Consider the following 20,215-nt stretch of genomic DNA (forward strand, 5'->3'; position numbering starts at 1 on the left):
TGGCCTCTTAGCATTCGGGGTCCTGGCACCTCACAGAGTTGGTGACCAGAAGCTCTGTGTGCCCTTCCATGGGGAACCCTCAGAACCACACTGCTCAGAAGAGTAGTTGGTTCTGAGGGGTCCGCCAAGGTTTCCAGGGATCCTGTGTGATGTCATCCATGATGTGGCTCAGTTCTGTGGACCCAGCTTGAACTCAAACATGGCCACAGTGAAAACATGGCAGCCACTAAGGGTGTGGAGATTCCATGAGAAAACTGAGTAGGCACGTCTTCTGCACTCAAGGAGCCTTGTGGATGAGAGAGGCTCACACGCTGATAAATCACTGTGATGAAATGTTTTCCCTGCCTCATCTGCCTCGGGTCAAATTTCTTTATTTCCGGCATGTATATTTGACTCTAAGTATGGAAAGAATTAGGAGTTGGGAGGTTGTGGCTGTAGAACCAGAGGCAGGCTACGTTCCAGGCATTTTAATCCAGTGTCCTGCTGAGAGGCTGTACCTACCTTATGATTTACAAGGGTCTTGAACTTGGGACGGGAATCCATGAAGTGAGTTCTGGAAAAGCTGAGCCAACGAGTTGTGAGCCCAGAGGGTAGACTCCATTTCTGATGGGCCCCACCTGGGACTTGTTGGTTGAGTTCTGCTGATCACAACCTTCTGAGCACTACATCCCTCCCCTCTTCTCTCTTCTGTGTTGGCACAGGAAGGGGGCCCTCTACCTAAACCGTCAGCACATTCCAGAATGCCATATTCTGTCTGCTTGTCTCTCTCCACTAGGGGTGGGACACTACTTATGGATGGGGCCTGGGGCTTTTTCCATGTAGCATCAACCCCAGCACTGTGTGTGGCAGGTGGTAGGTGCCACACAAGTGTTTAATGAGAGGCCACATTTGAGAGGGTTTACAGGAGAAATAAACTCATGATCGTCAGGCTTCAACATGATAACAGGGGAGATAACCTTATTTTTTTCAGTGGAAGACAAGGACCCGTCTCCTCACCACACTCTGGGAGGGGAGGCTGGGAGGTGAGCGAAGTCTCGCTGCACCGTGAGAGTGCATGCTGGTTCTCCTGATGACTTTATTCCCCCCGAATTCTGAGCAGGTGCAGCTGTTTCCCTCTCCTGTAGTTGACCCTTTCACCTCCCCCTACTCACTTGGCTCAATCATCAGCAAGAATGGAACACAATCATTTTGTTCTTCATATTTTCCTATACTCTCTGCTTTAAAGATAATAAATGTATATTATTGGTAAAGTCAAATAATTACTATTGTTCCATCTATGTAAAGGGTATATTTTTGTTTTATTGTTTATTTTGAGGATTAAAGACAGACTATGGATAAAGCACCAGCCCAGGTCATGCAAGTACGTGGTCTTTAGTCAATATTCCTTCTCCATGTGTCCTTGTCCTGCAGTCCGTTCACCTTCCCACCTGCCGCAGGTCTGTCCAGCTGTGGAGCAGCCGACCATCACGCAAGTGTACACTTCTCTTTTGCACCGCTTGGCATTGAAATTCCTAAGTATTTCAAGATACCAAGGCGCTGTGGCTAATTGTTTATTTTCTTTTAATTCTGGTATGCAATTTGCTTTTTAATTTTTTATGATTTTATGAGTAATGTATATTCTTTATAAAACAAGTCATATTAAATGTTACAGAAGAAAAATTTACCTGAGATTTTTATCATGTGAAGACTACCATAAAGATATTCTCAGACATCTTTTATGCACATAGATGCACACTTATAATTTTATGTAAATGCAATGTTATCATACTAAACGCATTTATTTTCACTTTTGCCTACTCTCTCCATTTCCGCAATCACTCCAAATACAGACTAATACAAGTATTTTATACATTTTTACGTATATAACTACTTATTCACAAATGAACATATACAATGTACTGTCTGTTTTATCAACATGGATTAATATTACTTGTACTTTTCTGATTATTGCTTTTGTTAATACACTGAGGTGATGCTATATAATACTTAATGACGTAGATGTTCTCCAATTTATCCATCCATTCTGCTATCAGTGGGTCTTGCCTTTATTTACAATTTCCCCCACTACAAAATATGGCTGCAAAAAACATTTTTATACATGTACTTGTACATTTCAAGGTTTGGTTTTTATTTCACTGGGATGGGCCTGTAGAAGTGGGATAGCTCAGTGATAGATATGGTTTTATTTAATTTAATAGATATTGCCACATTCCTGCCAAAATAAGTTGTAAAAATTTATATTTTTACTAAAAGCGGTAAGAACTCCTCTCACATGTGTTCTCATTCTTGCCAATCCGTTGGGGTGAGAAAGGTCATGTTATTGTTGCTTTAATTTGCATTTCTCTGACTGCTTGTGAGATTAAGTATCTGCTGAATATTTCCGTGATACAGCATATCTGAGAGAAGCATAACAGACTGTATGCTCATCACTAAGATGGAACAGCTGTTTGACATTTTGCCATAATTGCTTCAGACACTTTTTTTCTTCCCTTTATTTTCAATCAACGCCTCCCTGTCCCTCTCTCTCTCAACCACACAAGCCCCTCCATCTCTTCCTTCTCTCTAAGAGTAACTGTTATCCAGACTTGGACATATCATTCCATAAGGTTTTTTCCTTTTCTTTCTTTTACCACATATCTATTTATTCACAAACAAAATATGTTAATGCTCTGAGTTATAAAATATGCAAAGCATTTAAAATTCAGTATTATATTTTTATAACTTTTGCGTGCTTCAAGATCATTTGAGTGCTGCAATATATTCCTTTGTGTGACTAAATCACAGTTTACTCTGATTTCTCTATTGAAGGATAGATTGTTTCCCACTTTTCCACTATTACAAACAGAGCAATGAATATTCTTTTATCTGTCTTCTTGTGTACATGCGGGAAGTTTTCTAGGATAAACACTTGGAGTCAGAATCGCTGTCATAAGGTCTGTACCTCTTTCATGTTCCTGAATGTCGCATAATACACTCTAGTGCAGTTGTACCACTTCCCACCAGCCAGGAAAGAGAGTCCTTGTTTTGCCCATAACCGCATAACAGTCGTGTTTTCAGACTTGGTAAATCTGAGTGACATAAGCAGTTATCTTGTTTTAATTTTGCATTTCCCTTAATTATAGTGAAGTTCAGCCTCTTTTAACAGATTTAGTGCCATTTGAGTTTCTATGAATTGGCAATTCAAACCCTTTGACCATTTATCGGTTGAGTTGTATTTTTCAAACTGATTTTTAGGAATCCTTCATATATTCTGAATACTAATTTGTTGGGTATATAAATTGCAAATATTTTCTACCAGTTAACTGACATTCTTTTCCATTTTTTTGAGGCCATATTTTTTTATTGGGTTCAAACTTACCAGTATTTTACTTCTTGGCTTGTTGTTTTTCTGCCTGGTTTAAGAAATCCTTCCCTGACTTGATTTTATACATATGTTTTCCTAGATTTTTTTCCCTAAATGTTTTACTTATTTTGCTTTTAACATCGAGCTGTTTGCATCTGCGTAGAATTTCTTTTTTCTTTTTTTTGGTGGTGGCGGGGGGTGCTTGGCAGAGTCAGTGGAGGCTTTATTGTGGAAAGACACTTGAATTGGTTCTTAGCTAGGGGCATGGGCAAGAGGGGCAGAAGACTTCCCCTCTTGGCTTGGGAAAGAGGAGGGGATTATAGGGGTGGGCTGAGGACTAGGGCTAGGCTGAGCCTCAGGGGGGGTCTCCTGTTCCCTACGCTCCCTGGCACAGTGCCTCCCTCACAGGCTCTGGGACAGACACAAGAGGGGGTTGCCTGGGAGGGGCTGCAGTGGCCATTCACTTGGGCAGGACATCAGAGGACTAAGACACCAGCTTCCCACCTTGGGTTTTGATCTTCACAACCATGGCCTTGGAGGAGCTGGTGCGGCTGAAGGGGCTGGAGCTCCTGCCAGAGACAATGCTGGACTGGAAGGAGCTCAGGCTGTAGCTTGGGCTTGTGAAGACTCTGTAGGCTGAGCTCAACCCACCTGGGTAGCTGCTGGTGGTCTTCATATGGATATTCACGTTCTGCATCCCAGACTCCAGCCGGCTCTCCTTGCTGTCTAGTAGCCTGCAGTAGGTGGTGATCTCAATGTCTAGGGCCAACTTGATGTTCACGAATTCCTGGTACTCACTGCCACATGTCCTGCTTGGCCTGCTGCAGGGCGGCCTCCATCTCAGCCAGCTTGGTGTTGGCATCTGTTGGGGAAATAGAATAATTTGGTTAGGGTCCTCACCTCGGGTCCAGTTGGGTGTGGTTCAGCATCCTTTGTAAGCAAGTTGTGTGTGTGTGTGCGTGGAGTTAGTGCACATGTGCGCCAATGTATCTTTTTAGTTTTCTTGCTATTCTTGTGTTCTTCAGAGAGAGAGAGAGAGAGAGAGAGAGAGAGAGGGAGAGTTTTAGTGAGGCAGGTGGGTGAGCGTTTGCCTTGGGTATCCCCCCTGTGTGGCCATGCTTTCCAACTTACAGTTTCCAAGGATGTTTTGGCCGGTTACCTAGCTCATAGACCTGTGTGAAGGGGTCGGGTGACCCAGCCTGATATGTGAAGGGTTTGTTACCCAGTCTGTGAATGGGCTTGAGGGGTCTGTGGGCTCCAGAACCAGCCTTAGCTCGACAATTGGCCCAGTCGGTGCAGGATCACCAGCAGGTAAAAGAGCACCACAACTGGCATAGTCGTGGTTGAGTAGCTTTACAATTGGCATCACGAACAGGATTAAGAGCTAGACAATTGGCGCTGTGAGGATTCCAGGCCTAAGCCTAGCCAGACAGCATCCTTAATGGCCAGCTCCCCACGCTGCTTGGAATCAGCGACAGCCGCCTCCAGGGAAGCCCTCTGGCCTTTGAGACCCTTGAGCTCAGCCTGGAGCCAGCTGATGTTCCAGTTCATCTCAGAGATCTCTATTTTCATGTGACTCAGGTCATCCCTGCACTTCCCAGCCAGGGTCTGTAGCTCCTTATACTTGATCTGGTACATGCTCTCAGGCTCGGCCTGGTTGCGGTTGTGACCTCCTTGTAATGGACCTTGACCTTGGCAATGATGCTGCTATGTCCAGGGAGAGGCTGTCATCTGTGGACAGGACCATAGATGTGTCTGAGATCTGGGACTGCAGCTCCCACCTCTCCTCTTCATAGAGCTGCCTGGAAAGTCGATCTTGTCTGTCTGTCCTTCCAGGAGACTCCAGCTCTACCTTGTTTATGTTAGCGTCACCCACGTCCTTCCGGATAAGGACAAGTTCATTCTCCATCTCTGTATGCTGGTTGATCTCACCTTCGTCCTTATTCTTGACGTCCTCCACCAATCCCTTCATGCTGCCAAGCTCCGCCTCCAGCTTCAGCTTCTCCTGGCAGCAGTGTGTCCAGTTGCTGCTGAAGGTTGTCCATGTAGCTCTCGAACACATTGTCCATGTTGCTCCAAGCTGCCTTCTGCTGCTGTGGGAGGATCCACTTGGTCTCCAGCATCTTGTTCTCCTGCTCCAGGAACCGCACCTTGTTGATGAAGAAGGCAAACTTGTTGTTCAGGGTCTTGATCTGCTCCTTCTCCTGGGTGCACACGGCCTGGATGTGGGAGTCAATCTCCAGCTTAAGGGGGCTCAGCAGGCTCTGGTTTTGACGGCTGTGATGCCCCCTGTACCACTGGCCCCAGTGTAGCCCCTGCCCAGGCCCAACCCTATGCTGGAGGCCATGCCCATGTCAGCACCCAGTCTACCCCAGAAGCTGCTGCTGCCCTCCTGGGAGAAGCTTGAGGAGCAGATGCGGGCACCAGGCACACTCATGTAGGATCAGCTGCTGAAGGCCCAGGGGCTAGAGGTGGACACCTTGTAGGACTTCCAGCTCACCCTCATGGACATGGCAGAAGTTGTAGTGGAGGAGGGTGGGCTAAAGCAGGCAGAGATTCAAGAAGGAACTGAGAGGTTACTTCTAGGTGCAGACTTTATTTTTTCTATATGGTGTAAGATAAGGATGTAATTATTTGTTTTCCTATGTGTTTTCCCTCTACCACCATTTACTGGAAGTCTATCTGATCTCTGTGATTCATAATACTGACTCTTCCAAATAATCTCCTTTCAGAATGTGTGTATATTTTTAGGTTTTGCTGGTGTTCTATTGATCTAGTTTTCTGTGTCCATGCCAATCCCACACTTTTAATTATAAAGCTTCCCACTGTCTTGTAGGATGAACTTTTGTTTGTTTTCTTCTTTTTTCCCTCTTCCTTTTTCCTCATATTCTCTCTTCTTTTTTTTTATATCTTATTCAACAAAATGTATTGGGTATTTGTTGGAAGTGCTAAATAAGTGCCTTAGGCTAATTTAAGATGGAGGAACTTTGGTCAAGGGAACTTACATCATGAACTTGGCAGGTCTAAGCAGGTGATGTGAACACCCTGGGCCTTAACCAATCACACCCTTTGGAGATATTATCATCTGGACGAAGGAGCTCCAGATGGTCATCCAAGTGACATCACCTTATCAGCCTTGCCAGACACCCAAGCAAGGACGACATGACAGACCATCTGTTCTGCATCTGTCAGCTGTGGCAGGTTGCTGGCCAGTCACTTGGATCCTTGGTCCAGTGGACGGAAACAGATTGGAACTGACACTTCTTGGTGTGGGCTACTCTCACACAGAGGTGGAAGCCAGTCTTGTTGAAGCCCACGGGACCTTTAGCCTGCGAGGGTAAGGACCTTTGAGTGCTGCCTCTGCCACACTGATGAGGGACCCAGGTGTACACTGCTTTCAAGCCACATTCTCAAGGATCATCAGTCATGTTCCATCAGATGTACCCAGTTCCTGCTGGATGTGAGTCAGGAAAGGACCTTGTGCTGGAGACGTAAGATCTCTGACCTGTTCCTAACAGGATAAAGAATAGGAGTTGTGTGCACTTAAGGGATAACTTATTCGTTAGAAGTAGTCTAGGACATAGAGTAATTGAAAGTGAAAGTGTGTTATGTGTGATATGTGTGAACAATAAACCGTGTGATTCGAGCATCAATAACTTTGTCTCGAGTGATCTTAGCCTACCAATAAGGGTCTGCACATGACAGTGTTATTTTTCCTTTTTTTTTTTCCGTAGAAAATTTGGGATCACCTTGACAAATTCCACAAAAACTCTGCTGTGATTATTTTTACATCAACTTTATTTAGATATAATACACACAATGTAATTCTAAGTACCCATCTTAAGTGAACAGTTTGTTGAGCTCTGTCTTTGTGACCATCACACAATGAAGATATAGAAACTTCCCATTATCTCAGAAAATTTCCTTGTGCCTCATCCCGTCTACTCCCCACCTCCTCCTCTGGCCCAGCAACTATTGATCTGCCTTCTGTCCCCATTGATTGAATATGTCTCTCCTAGAGTGTCATATAATGCAATCATATTGTACGTTTGTGCATGGCTGCTTCTGTGCCATATGATGTTTTGAGCTCTTTTTTACACTGCTGCTAAGCAATGCTCCATTGTGTGGACATTCCACAATTTGTTCATCCACTTACCTGCTGATGGACATTTAGGTTGTTTTCCAACACATAAAGCTGCAATGAATATTCCTAATGAAGTCTTTGTGTGGAAACATGTTTTCATTTCTCCTGGGCAAATACTTAAGTATGGAAAAGCTCGGTCATATGGTGAGTGCTTAACTTTATAAGAAACTGCCAAACTGTTACAAGAAGTGGCTGTACCATTTTGGCTGTAGGAGGGGCCCTGTTGCTCCATATCCTGGACACTCGATGTTGCCAGTGTTTTTAAATTTTAGTTAAATATTAGAATGATGTCTCATTGAGCTTTTAATTTGCGTTTCCCTGATGACTAATGATGTTACCATTTTTAAAATGTGCTTATTTGTCATCTGTGTATCTTCTATGGTGACATGCCTGTTCCAAAAAACAAATTTTTTTTTTGTTGCCTGTTTTGTAATGAGTTGTCTTTAGTTGCAAGAGTTCTTTACATATTCTGGATACAAGTCCTTCATCAGATATATGATTTACAAATGTTTCCTCCCAGTCCATGGCTTATCTTTTCATCCTCTTAATAGTGCCTTTTGAAAAGTAAATAGTTTAAATTTTGATGGAGTCCAACTTGTCAATTTATTCTTTGATGGATCATGCTTTTGGTGTGATGTCTCATAAGCCTATTCCTAACTCAAGGGCACAAAATTTTCTCCTATATACACTTTAAATATGTGCAGCTTGTTTTATGTCAATATTAAGCCAATAATGCTGTAAAAAGAAAAAACTGGCAATGCTGGATGTTTAATGGAAAAGAGTTTTCAAGTGATTTTAGTTTGCAATATTTGCTAGAACCCAAATAGCCTTCTTTCAACAGAAGAGAACTAGAATTTGTGTTTATTAGAGGTTTGAGCATATTAAAATACTAACTTAATTTTGTGAGGATTTTAAAAAATAATGACTGTTTGAAGAGGACTATATATACAGGGTTTTGGGGTGAGGCCTGAGATCAAATCCTGATTCTGCCATTTCTTCCTCTGTGTTCTTAGATAAGTCACTTAACTTCTCTGAGTCCCAGTTTTTTCATCTGTAAAGCAGGAATATTAACCACATAGAAGATCTGTAGTGATTGCAAAGAACATTCTAAAGAGACTTGCCTATCATAGGTCAAGAATCGTTAGCTTCATTTTCTATTCTAAGCCACTGGAACCCTCTAAAGGGTTGCTGTCTAGCATACGTGTACTCCACCCCCAAGTTGTTTTTTCTTTTTTTGGTGGCTGGCCTGTATGGGGATCCGAACCCTTGACCTTGGTGTTAACTCCATACCCTTTACTGACCATGATACAATACAGACCTTAGGAACAAAAGATATATCCCAAGCTTCGAGGGGTAGTTCCATAAACAGTTCAGTTACAAAGTTGGACCACTCATTGTTCAGAGCAAAGTCATTTTTATTGTAATTAAATTTTAAAAGGCAGTTACATTAGTTACACATATACACAACCAACTTAATAACTGTTAGTCATAGAGAACATTCAAGGAATACAAATGATGATTTATCCACAGCACAGTTCACATTCATAGGAAAAAAGGTTAAAAGAGAAATGATTAAGTGCTTAAATTGTCCACAAAAGCCTGCTTGTAAATTTTTTTTTTGGAAGGAAACTGAGATAGAAGCAAGCTTCTCTGCTCCCCCACAGTATTTTGCTACTTTCGTAGTGCCCCACAGGCTTTAGCCAGTGGCTTGACCATTAAACCAGCTTTGGCCACCAGACCCAGGCACACCTACATGTGCAAATGTGCCTGAACCATTGCGTGGTGTCTCTTCAAGTCACCTCAGACCCCAGGCAGTTGAAAAGGCGGACAGCCAGGCAGCTCACAGCTCTGAAGTACTTGGCCAGTTAGGACACAGCAACTTAATGACCAAACCCATATTTGCTGGAAAAACAAAGAGCATTTCTATTGTTCCTTGTTACCGGCTAGAGCTGTTAGGTTACTGGCTTGTTTTTGTTTATGTGACAGGTCAGAACTGTTAGGAGCAGGTGGGCCTGAGAGGCAAGCGTTCACTGTTCTGCCAGAGCTCACCAGGAGCTAAAGTGCTGCTGGGAGGGAAGAGGGCATCATTCATTCCCTGGGGCTGGCCTCATCACTTGGCTGAAGCTAGCAGGGGCACGGACGTCTGCGGGTGTGGCTAACTGGGTGAACACAGAGTCACTCCACTGACACGGAAGATGTAAGCTGAAGGTATACATCTTCTATTTGCAATATTCGTTATGCATGAAATAACAGAGGGGTTGAACTTGATGTGCTGGAAAATAAAAGAGAATGTGGCTGTTTGTGATGGCTCTGTAACTCCCTGACACCAAAACTAAAAAAAACTAGGGGGCAGTGACATACAGGCAGAGTGTTCTAGAACCATCCTGGACCACCATCACAGCCACTGACCCAGTCCTGGTGAAGCCTTGATGTGGCTGCATTTGTGTCCTTGCCAATGGCTCAGGCAGCCACTGCATGGTCCTCCTCTGCTTGCTTAGCCTAAGAAAACCAGTTGAAAGTCTAGTAGTACAGATGAGGGGTGAGCAAGCAAGTGTCACAGAGCCGAGTCATAAGTGTCTCTCCCCTTTCTAGTCCAGCTTCACCTCTGTCTCCAGCAGGAGAGGCATCTGGCTGGGCATGGGCTGAAGGACAAGCAGACATGGGGCCATGAGCATTCTGGCCTCCTAGGAAGGGTGCAACTGGCATGGGAGGTTCTTTTGCAAACAGGATAATTAAACCCTTGAGGGCTTTAATTCTTACTCCAGTGTATCTCAAAAATCCTTGCTGAGCAAATCCCTTGCGTGTGGGATTCTCTCAGTCCTGGTTTTCTCCTCCTCTATCTCCCCTGTCTCTCTTCTTATTGGCCACACTATGGTTACAGTATAAAAGACAGGGAACTCAAGCCAGCAAATCAGATTCCACTCAGAGTCCCTGCCCTGCTCCAGGGCAAAGCTGGAAGGGAAGGAGGTGGGGCCTGTTTAGTCAGGATGCTCCCCCATTATGTCTGACTTTCAGTCAGGCACGAATCCTTCCTTCCCAGGACCGAGAACTGAGTTGGCTGTATCCTAAACCCCTATTTAAGTGAGAGGAGTAGATGTAAGGTCGTTGGGAGCAAGGATCCACTCCCATGCCTTCTGTGTCCCCCGAGTGCCCCACACAGACCTAGATACTAGGCAGATCCACAGTCAATGTGTTCAGCTCACGTGTGTACCTAAGGAAAGCCCCCAACTTCCTTCCAAAACACAGAAAGCAAAACCAAACAGAAGACCCCAAAACTTCTGAACTAGTAAGCTAAAGGTCACAGAAAGTCTCTTTTTATTTCACTGAGAAACTCTTCTTTGATCCAAAAGCCATCTTTGTGCCTGTTTTGGAAATAACTGTGCCCACTGCCTAGGGCAAGCTCAAGGCTGCTGGAGGCAGAGGTGACCCCAGGGACAGGGCACGCAGAGGGAGGTCTGTCTCGAGGAGGTTCCTGTCGGGATATGTGGAGTTTCAACCACCTGCCATTTCTGCAGAAGCAAGACAGCCTCTGAGGTTAGAGCAAACACCACATGCATCTAAATTCAAGACTCAGTTATAACTATACACAATCTATAAATTGTAAAGTCAAGGTTAAGTTAGAGTCTAGGAACTGGGGTCACACAAAGCTGGCTACTGGCTAAAGGCATTCTACTGAGCAGTATTGGGCTGTTATATGTGAGGCTGCCCAGCAACACTGGGCACACAGATCTCCCCGGGTTCCAGACAGGGCTGGTGTTCAATGCAGAGCTTTCAAAGGATCAGAGCAAAGGTTCTCCCCTGATGCCTTCCTGCATGCTGGGTTCACTCTGCTCTCAGGCAGCCTAGAACCAACACACTCCCCTAGCCCTCCAGAATCTGTGGGCAGATTCTCAGGTGGTCTCTGAGCATATGCACCACCAAGCAGTGCCTGCGATGGGCTGCTGGAGGGGACTCTGGGAGGGATGCAAGGGTTTTCCTGGGGGGTGGGCTCCTCCACCTGCCCCAAGGCGGCCATGGCAGCCTCTCCTGCATGGGAGTGTGTGGGCTGGTGGACTGGTGGTGGGAAACGTGAGGGTGATGGTCACAGACAGAAGAAAATGAGAGAGGCTGAGGGGCCTTTGCTAGCACAAAGGATGTGGGAGGCGGCGAAGGTGCGTTAAGACGGGCGGGGTCTTACACTCTTCTCAGATCTGAGCAGCCACAGCAAGCCAGGGGCCCTGGGCTCAGAGGCCAGTCAGGCAGAAGCTTCTAGAAGTCAGGTCCTGTCTTGAGACTACCCGAAGAATTCAAGTCTCCAGTGAGTGTGTGAAAGAACAAGAACCCAAGTCTTTTGCCCTACTGACCTGCACTCTGTCCCTCCCAAGATGCCGCAGTCTTTCCAGCTGGGCTGAAGACAGAAAGCTCAGGCGACCTGGAGGCAAGTGTTTCAGAGCATCCATCTCCACGCATGACCCCTAAGCCACCTCCAGAGTCACTGAACAGACTGTGGCACAGGACACAAGGAAGCCTGGGCGTCCTGCGCCTGCCACTCACACCTGCACACAAGGACTCAGCCTCTGAGACCTCAAGGTGTGCTTTCCTGCAGGCATTGGGCACGGTTAAGCCCCATCGCTCACCAGGGGAGCAAGGATGAAAGACACCTACATGTGACCAGGAACAGGGTTGTCCAGACCTGAGCAAGACAACAGTGAGGGCTCCCATGAGGGCTGCCACAGGAGGAAGGGACTGGTTCCTCGCAGAGGAGGAGCTTGAATCTGCGCCAGGGGGCTTGGACCTATTAAAGTGAGCAGGTCCCCAGCCGTGACTACAGCTGATGCTGAAGTGTCAGCCCAGCTCCCAGACCCTGTGGGCAGAGCATCCTCTGATCAGGGTGCTTCTGAGCTTGGGATAGGGGCTGCACTTCCGGGCTCTCATACTCACTACACACTCTGGATTCTACACACTCACTCTGGCCACACACAACAGACATGAGGCACGACACATCCATGAGGACAGGAGTTCATGTCACACTACACAAAGCACATATGTCCCACAGCACAATGGATGCACAGACACATCAGCGCTTGGAGCTAGGGGGTGGCCACTTCTGTCCCTGTGCTCCTCGGCTCCAGCTCACAGAACAAAGGCTGCACGTCCCGCTTGCCCCTTTTCCCACCCCCACCCCCAAGCCCCACCCATGCAGCCGAGGTGAAAAGCAAGGAGAAACCTGACTTCAGCATCCTGGACAGGCTGCTGGTGCTCCTGGTCACTCTGGACGTTAACTAAAATTTTATAGGTGTAAATGGTCTATTAAAAGATTATTCACAACCAAATTTGAGGACCCAGTAGGCTCACCTCCTGAGCACACACAGGTAGATTACAATAAATACAAGTGATCCCCGAATGTCTACCAGGGCCCCTGTTCAGTGGCCACCAGGCAGCCACGGCTGCAGGTGAGAGCTGAGCACTTCTGTGCCCGAGGGGACACAGGGGGTTGAGATGGCTTCTGGTGGGGGTTCCTGTGCAGGGCAGGCAGGGCAGAGGGAGGCCCGTTCACACAGGCAGCGTCACAGCACGGGTGGCACTGTAGGGCAGGAGCCTTGTTCTGCCCGCAGCTATTCAGAAAATGGTGGAAACATGCCCAGGTCGGCAAAGTCTTCGATGTTATAGTTGCCAGTCCCCTGGGTTGGGTCTCCTGGCATGGGCAGCATGTCCTGCAAAAGAGAAGAAGAGAAAGCCACAGGGAGTCAGCTTATTTGTCCATGTACTGGGCACGTCCCAGGAGCCCAGCCTGCCACTCGCCCTCACAGCCATCTCTTTAATGGGGCAGCCCAGGGACACTCCCCCGCCTTCTGGTGGGTGGGGGAGGGGGAGTTCTGCGTGGGTCCTGGGAAATTCTCCTCCCTTGGGAGCCATCATGCCAGCAGGTAAACAATGACAGGACACAACCTTTGTCTATCTAAAGCTGAGCCAGGACACAGGGTGGACAAGAGCCCCACTGGTGGGGAGAACCCAGCACGGTACACAAAGCAGATGATCAGAACGCAACAGAAATGCAAGGTGGCCCGGGGCGGAAGGAGGGTGCGTGTGCAGACCTGCGTGCCTGTCCTCAGCGCACATACTAGGGCTGGCCCAAAGCCTGAATGGTCAGACTTCAGGTTTCACAAGTCCTCCACATTCTCTGGGCCTCAGACTATCCATCCAGAAAACAGGAATGGCCATATTTCACTTTCTTATGGCAAATTTCCTGATGTATGTTCTGTTGAATTCTCGGCCCATGTGATACTCTGTGAGAAAAGAATTCTGTGGACAAATAAGCATGGGAAACAAGGCAAACTTTGCCTACCTCCTAGAAATCCACAGTCCTCACTGGTGTAATAAAGGCTATGATAATTCCTGCAATAGAGAACTGAAAAACTTTGTTTGACCAGTGTTTCATAAACTTAGTTGACCAAGAATTCTTTCTAGCGTCGTGACCAAGAAGATGCCTGCCAGGAAGTTTTGTCTTGTAGGGCTGCCATGAGGCCTAAGGACGGGCAGCAGCCAGGGCCTTACAGAGGGAAGAAGGACAGGCAGTCACTGCAGGTCAGGGGAGATGGCTACGACCTGGGGCATCCTCTGCACATTTAAAAAGAGGCTGCCTCTTTGGAGCCCTGAGGGACACCTGGATTCTAGGCCTTTGGGAAGATGCTGCTTGACCTGGTGGGAATGAATCTTGGGATGTGGGTGGGGTAAATGGAGGGCTCACCATCCGAAGAGTCTCAGAACCCTCCCACTCCATCTTTGCTTTTCAGGCAGGGCTCTGGGCCACGATAGGGGGTGTCTGGCTCTTTGACAAGGACCTGGTGGGATGGGCTGAGCTCTGGGTGGAGGGGAAGTTAGCTCGTACTCCCATTTGGAACCCTCCAGTGGAACATTTCTGGCTGAAAGTGGAGCCAAAGAAACCCAAAGTAGGCAGAGCCCTGTCGGGTGGGGCTGCGGAGGGGCTCCCTCCAGCTGCACAGTTAGGCCAGGTCTGCCTGAGGCACAAAGGACAGGCCAAGAATTTTTCAAACAGTGGAGAGCTGCCAGGTGCCCAGGTATCCTCAGCCAGTGGGCATCCGCCTGCCCTCAAGCAGAGGAGAGCTGAGCCAGGCTGCGGCCAGAACTGGGACACGGGCCTGGGTGGGGAACGTCCTCCCCATCCTGGGTGCTGCAGTGGGGAGGAGGTGGGTGGGGCAGCAGGAGGCAGTGAAGGCTGAGGCGCCAGCAGCTCTCAGGAGAGGCTGCGGGCCCTGCACCAGACCAAGCTCCCTGGCACCTTTGGCTTTGTGCATCTCTCCTGGGTTGCTCTGGAACTTGGGGCAGGGAAGTCTCCAACTTTCGTGTGCCTCTGTTCAAAGGCTATGTGCCCCTTCGCTTTCCCCAGTGCCCCTGAGCTTTCTGGTGGGGCAGGACGGGACCCTCTATTCCTGGACCCCCTCTAGCCCCAGGCTGGGCCAGAACTCACGATCACTATCTGGCAGGCAAGATGCGGCAGAGCTCGCAGGGGAAAGGAAGCAGAGAGAAGGCGCCGGTACCTACGAGAAGGCGCTGCTCGCTCGATTTACCTGGAACACTTCAGTCTGACCGGGCTGCTGGTGGGAGTGCTGCTCACCGCTCTGCTGACCATGGTGCTGGCTTTGCCACTGCGACCAGACTTCCGAGGGCCGCCCCTGGAACTGCCCGCTACTTTGTCCACTTTCAGCTGAAAGATCCGACGTACAGGACACTGCCTTTAAAACCCATCCTGTGGTGCTGTGAGACCTAAGAACCACTGCAGCTCAGAGGGCCCCCCTTTTCTGAGAGGCACACTCCATCCAGAGCCAGCTGAACGAGTTTGCTGTCCCTGTCTTTTTCACTCTGGCTGAAAGAGAGCTGGGGAGCCTCTGCTGAGTGCTGCAGGTTCTCAGCTGGAGAGGGTGGCTCTCGCTGGAATGCACCCACCAGGTGGCCAGATGCTTTAAGCCTAAGAGCCCTCCATGCTCTTTGTGACTCCTCAGGGAGGCTTCGGTGGGGCATCGGGGGACAGAGGCATGTCTGTGGGACTCAGAGCGTAGGCTGAGGGAGGCCCTCTCGTCGGCACGAGAAGGCAGATGCAGTCCTGCTGCTCCTAGATTGCCCATTAGTCCACCAGCTACTCTTTACAGGCACCTGGCCCTGCTAGAGGAAGAGCTGCGGCTCAGCATTCCCCTGGGAACCGCCAACCCACTCACTGCTGTTCCAGCAACTCGGTTGAAGCCACACATGGTGTTCCTACAAGGTCCTTCTGCAGGCCAGAAGCCACCCCCCTTTCTGTCTGGCTCTTTAGTCGAGAATTTCTTAACATCAGTTTGTCTCAGAGGGAAGGAATTTGGGCACTGCTCAGACAAGAAGATAGGTCCCTCTCGGGAATCAGCAAATTAGTTTATATGAGAGCCACTTAGCTTCTGTCTACAGTTTACAAAAAATACCCGATGGAAAAACAGAAAATGGGAACAATCAGCAGACTTTTGTCTAAAACCTTTTTGAGACTCAACCAAAGAGAATTCTTAAGAAAAAAGTATCTTTAAATAGGATATTTTCAGGCACATCAAAAACCTTAGAAACTTTTTTCTCGTTTCAAACCATTCAATAACATTTTCGAGACAATGGGCTCTCTGTCAAGCTCTGGGTGGCAGGACAGGCCCCATCTTGTCCCATCTTGCTCTTCCGAGTAGCCATGTGACCACAGGCAAACCTCAGACTCCCGCCCCTCCACTCCCCCAAATCTGGGCGCTGGGTTAATCTGAGGTGAAGTGAGAACGGGAGAAGAATCTCTCATCACTCTCTCTCTCTCTCTCTCTCACCATCCCCCCATACTGCCTGAGACATAAAGGGCTGATTTGATAAAATAAAACACATCAGGTCCCCTTAATGCCACACCATTGGTGCTTTTCAAACTCTGCATGGTAACAAGAGTTGGCAAAGAATTCTATAACATCAAAGCAGGGTACAATTTTAAATCTGTGCACATGGGATTTTCCTGTAAAAAACGCACATCTGACGATCTGAAATGCCTTTTCTTAGTACTCTCACATCAGACTCCAAGGATTCTCTTTCACAAAATAGCATCCACTGGCCTGATTTGGAAAATCTAAAAACCTAGAATTGACTGAGAGTAGAGGACAGACCTGGTTCACAAACTGTGGCCAAATTCAAGGAGCAGCAGCACCGGTGGGCGCCGTGAGGGAATCCCACCTGACAGGCACCTGTGCAGAGGCTGAGCACAAACTGGCCTGCCCTTGCTCGGTGGAAGGATGGACAGACATGGCCGCCTCTGCCGAAGGAAGGGCATGGCAGGTGTGGGAGTGTCCTCGTGTGTTCAGGGAGAGGACTGCCATGCAGTTTGTGCCAGGACGCTACTCCAACAGTGACCTCCTGCTGGCTGCTGCCCATCACGAATCAATGCCGTCAACCCTCCCTGACCTCCAGCCACATGGCTACCTCTGCTTCCCTGTGCTGCCCAGCTTCTAAAGCCATCCACGCATGCAGCATCTTCTCCCTTTCCCCTCCCTCCCCAGCCCTGTGCAATTACTCTACGGCCAAGTCTGTGTTGCCAAGCCTGCCCCAGTGGGCATTCGAAGAGTTCCTGCTCCTCTCAGTCTCTCTTGGGTATACAACTCTCTTGACCACTCTCTTTCTGAGGTTGTTTTGTAGACTTCCAGGGCTGCATCTGATTTTGGTTCTATGACCTCTAATGCTGCCCCTCATCAGATACCCTCTGGTCTTTCTTACATCTCTGTCCCTTAACATATGCTGACAGCCGGGGTCTGAGCCTTCCCTCTCATCAACAGGCAGGATGGGAGCAACCCTTTCTACTCCCATGAACTGACTCATTTACTTATTCACTTGGCAAATATTCCCTGAACTCCTGCTCTGGAGCGGCTCCCTGCTGGTACTGGGCGTGCACTGGCAGACAAGACGGTGTCTATCTCACTGAGCTGGCATAGGCAGTTCTGCTCAGTCGAAAGCAGCTACACGGGGTAAGCAGAGCTAGGGTGAAAACTCTTAGAAGGGATGCCAAAGTCAGTCATGGTGACTACGAAGGGCTTTTCAGAGATCTCAGCTGCGAACAGAAGGGAAATTAGTAGTTAACCAGCAGAAAGGCTTGGAGGTGGGGTTGAAAAGAATTCCAGAGGGAAGGATCAGTCTCTTCAAAGGCATGACGATGAGAGAGGGCTTGGTCCATCCAGGCATCTACAGGTGGCTCAGTATGAGCGAGGAAGAGTATGACCGGGCAAGTGGTAAGAGATGAGGCTGGAGGGTAAACCAGGGCTCAGATTCCACACCAGGAGTGTGACTGATGTTCAGGGCCACAGAGCACCACTGAAAATTCTTAAGCAGGGGTGTGATTTGAACATTTAGGAAGGTCATCCTATGAGTGGGTGAGTGGACAACGGGGAAAGAGACTAATTGAGAAAGGAATGGGGCAGACAAGAGGGGAGGGAAGGAGGTCCATTGGGACGAGGCTGCTGCAGTTATCCTTGCAAGAATGGAAGCAAGCTGGAGAGAAGTAGGTGGATTTGAGGTATTATGGAGAAGGAGATGCCCAGACTTGCTGATCGATTATTGGCTGTGCTGAGGGGTGTGAGTGGGAAGAGCTCGGGATGATAAAGTCAAGTTTCTGGTGGTAGTTACGGTCCCGGCCTTCCTCCTAAACTCTGGATCCACCTATCCGTGCCGAGGTGACAGGTCTAAGTAGTGTGAAAGACGCCTCAGACTCTTCATTCCTAAAGCAGCCATCTCATCTCCTCTGAGTCCGGAGAGGAAAAGCCTGAGCATTGACTCTTCCCTCTTGCTCATGCCTCATGTCCAATATGTCACTGGGTTCTGCCAAGTCCCCACACCCCTAAATACTATCTCTCAACTTCCATCTCCCTTTTCCTAAAATAGTCGTCCACTGCTTACAAAGTGCTTAACTGTTGACCACTGTCTACGAGGTAAAGTCCATGTTCCTTACAGTTGGCACCAAGATCCTTCTGCAATCCTAGCCCCTCTGGCCCTAGTCACATGACAGTATTTGGATGTCCCCACAAATGCCACATGCAGTTACAACTCTGTGCTACTGCATGTGTGTTCTCTCTGTTGTGTGCATCCTTCCCCTTCTCTGTGCCTGGAGAATTCCACTCATGTCAGAGCTCTAATCACATGTGGTCTGGGTGCCTGGGTCCCTCAATCATTATCCTCTTGGCTTGCCTCTGTCATTTGCAAATCTTTTATGACAGTGCTCACAGCACTATATTGATTTACCCCAAACTGTGAGTAACTTAAGACCAAGGATCATATCTATGTCTATCCCAGGCTTTACTGAGAATACTGCTTGAAATACAGGAAGCTTCAATAAATATTTGCTGAAGGGAAGAAGGAAGGAAAAAAGGAAGGAAAGGAGGGAGGGAGGAAGGGGAGTAAGATGGAAGAACATGAACATTCCATAACTCTTATTTCTACTCACGTTTGAGGATTCCTGGGTACAGCTGACTTGCTATGAAACAAGTGCACATTCTCTCATGGTCTTACTCAGTGACACCAGAGATGGGGTAGGTTAAAGGGGGTGAAGACTAGAGGAAGAGTAGCTCTCGATTCATATCTGGGGGTACTTGATTCTATGAATCACAGATACAAGATTTCATAGTAAAAATTCTTAAACTTTTGCGAAGGGAGGTACTCTTCTTAAATGTTTGCAATAGAAAAAAAATCAATTGACTGGATTGTTTTGAAAACAGCATAAAATAGTTAAGGAAGAATGAAAAGGACTTAGTATTTCTGGTGTACTGACTATGTGCTATGCATCGTGCTAGTATTTTACATACATTATTTCAGTTCATTTTGTCTTCACTCCGACTCTAAGAAATCAGTCCGTTATTCTCACTTTTCAGATAAGAAAACTGAGGCTCAAAGATGTCAAGAAATTAGCCCAATTCATTTAGCATATAAATGTCACAGCCAGGGTTTGAACCTAGGTCGTTCTGACACTGGAGCCCATGTGCATTCATCTGATAAATACAGTGTTTAAACTGAATGCCTACTATGTAGCTGACAGTGAGCAGTGTGTCGGCAGTGCAGTGGTGATCAAGACTGGCCTAACCCATTGAGAAAGTCAGACAAGTAATTAGGCAATCAGAATTATTAAGAGCTCTTATAAGGGAAGTACAGGCAGCCATGGAAGACATGGTAGAGGGACCTCACTCAGACCTGAGTCCACCTAGAGGACTTCACATCCAAGGTGATGACCTGAAGGATGAGTTCACTGGCCATGTGATGGGAAAGTTAGGGGAGAAGGAGTTCAGTCCACGCTACTGATAGGTTTTGTGTTAGTGACCTCTGACTCTCTGACTAGATAATAAGCAAGAACTTCAATGTCATCTGTCCTGGATGACCGAGCATTGTGGGTTGTTAGCCTAAACCTGACCGACCTGTGCTGCGGAAAGATGGTGAGCAAGGGCTGCACATGGCTTTTCCCCAAGATGTACCTACAAGCCTCTTTCTGGAAAAAACCCATTGGTTTCCAACATCCTTGTGCTACCTCACTGTTCCAAAACCATGTATATAGCTACAAACCATGAGCTGGGGTCTAGCCATGCTGTGTTTCTTTTGCTCTGTTGGTTTCTTGAGCAAGGACTAGACTGGTACAGCCCTGGCTGTGTGTAGGCCACCTGCCAGCCCAGGTGTCCAGATAGATTATTGTTCGCTGCTACCACCTGGGCCAGCTG

At 47.6% G+C, this 20,215-nt stretch overlaps 1 protein-coding gene and 1 pseudogene across 1 annotated transcript in view; both read right to left on the reverse strand.

Moving 5' to 3' along the window:
- Nucleotides 1-3,803: 3,803 nt before the first annotated feature.
- Nucleotides 3,804-5,894, reverse strand: LOC134373692 (keratin, type II cytoskeletal 8-like; annotated as a pseudogene).
- Nucleotides 5,895-13,081: 7,187 nt separating this feature from the next.
- The window catches only part of ARNT2 (aryl hydrocarbon receptor nuclear translocator 2), a 135,628-nt gene continuing 128,494 nt past the window's right edge, over nucleotides 13,082-20,215 (reverse strand). The window contains exons 17-18 of the mRNA XM_063089501.1: nucleotides 15,056-15,192; nucleotides 13,082-13,180 (exon numbers count right to left, since the gene is read on the reverse strand). Coding sequence (XP_062945571.1) covers nucleotides 13,082-13,180; nucleotides 15,056-15,192 — 236 coding nt within the window. The remainder of the gene's footprint in view (nucleotides 13,181-15,055; nucleotides 15,193-20,215) is intronic.

Source organism: Cynocephalus volans, chromosome 3, assembly GCF_027409185.1.
Source record: "Cynocephalus volans isolate mCynVol1 chromosome 3, mCynVol1.pri, whole genome shotgun sequence".
Taxonomy (NCBI): Eukaryota; Metazoa; Chordata; class Mammalia; order Dermoptera; family Cynocephalidae; genus Cynocephalus; species Cynocephalus volans.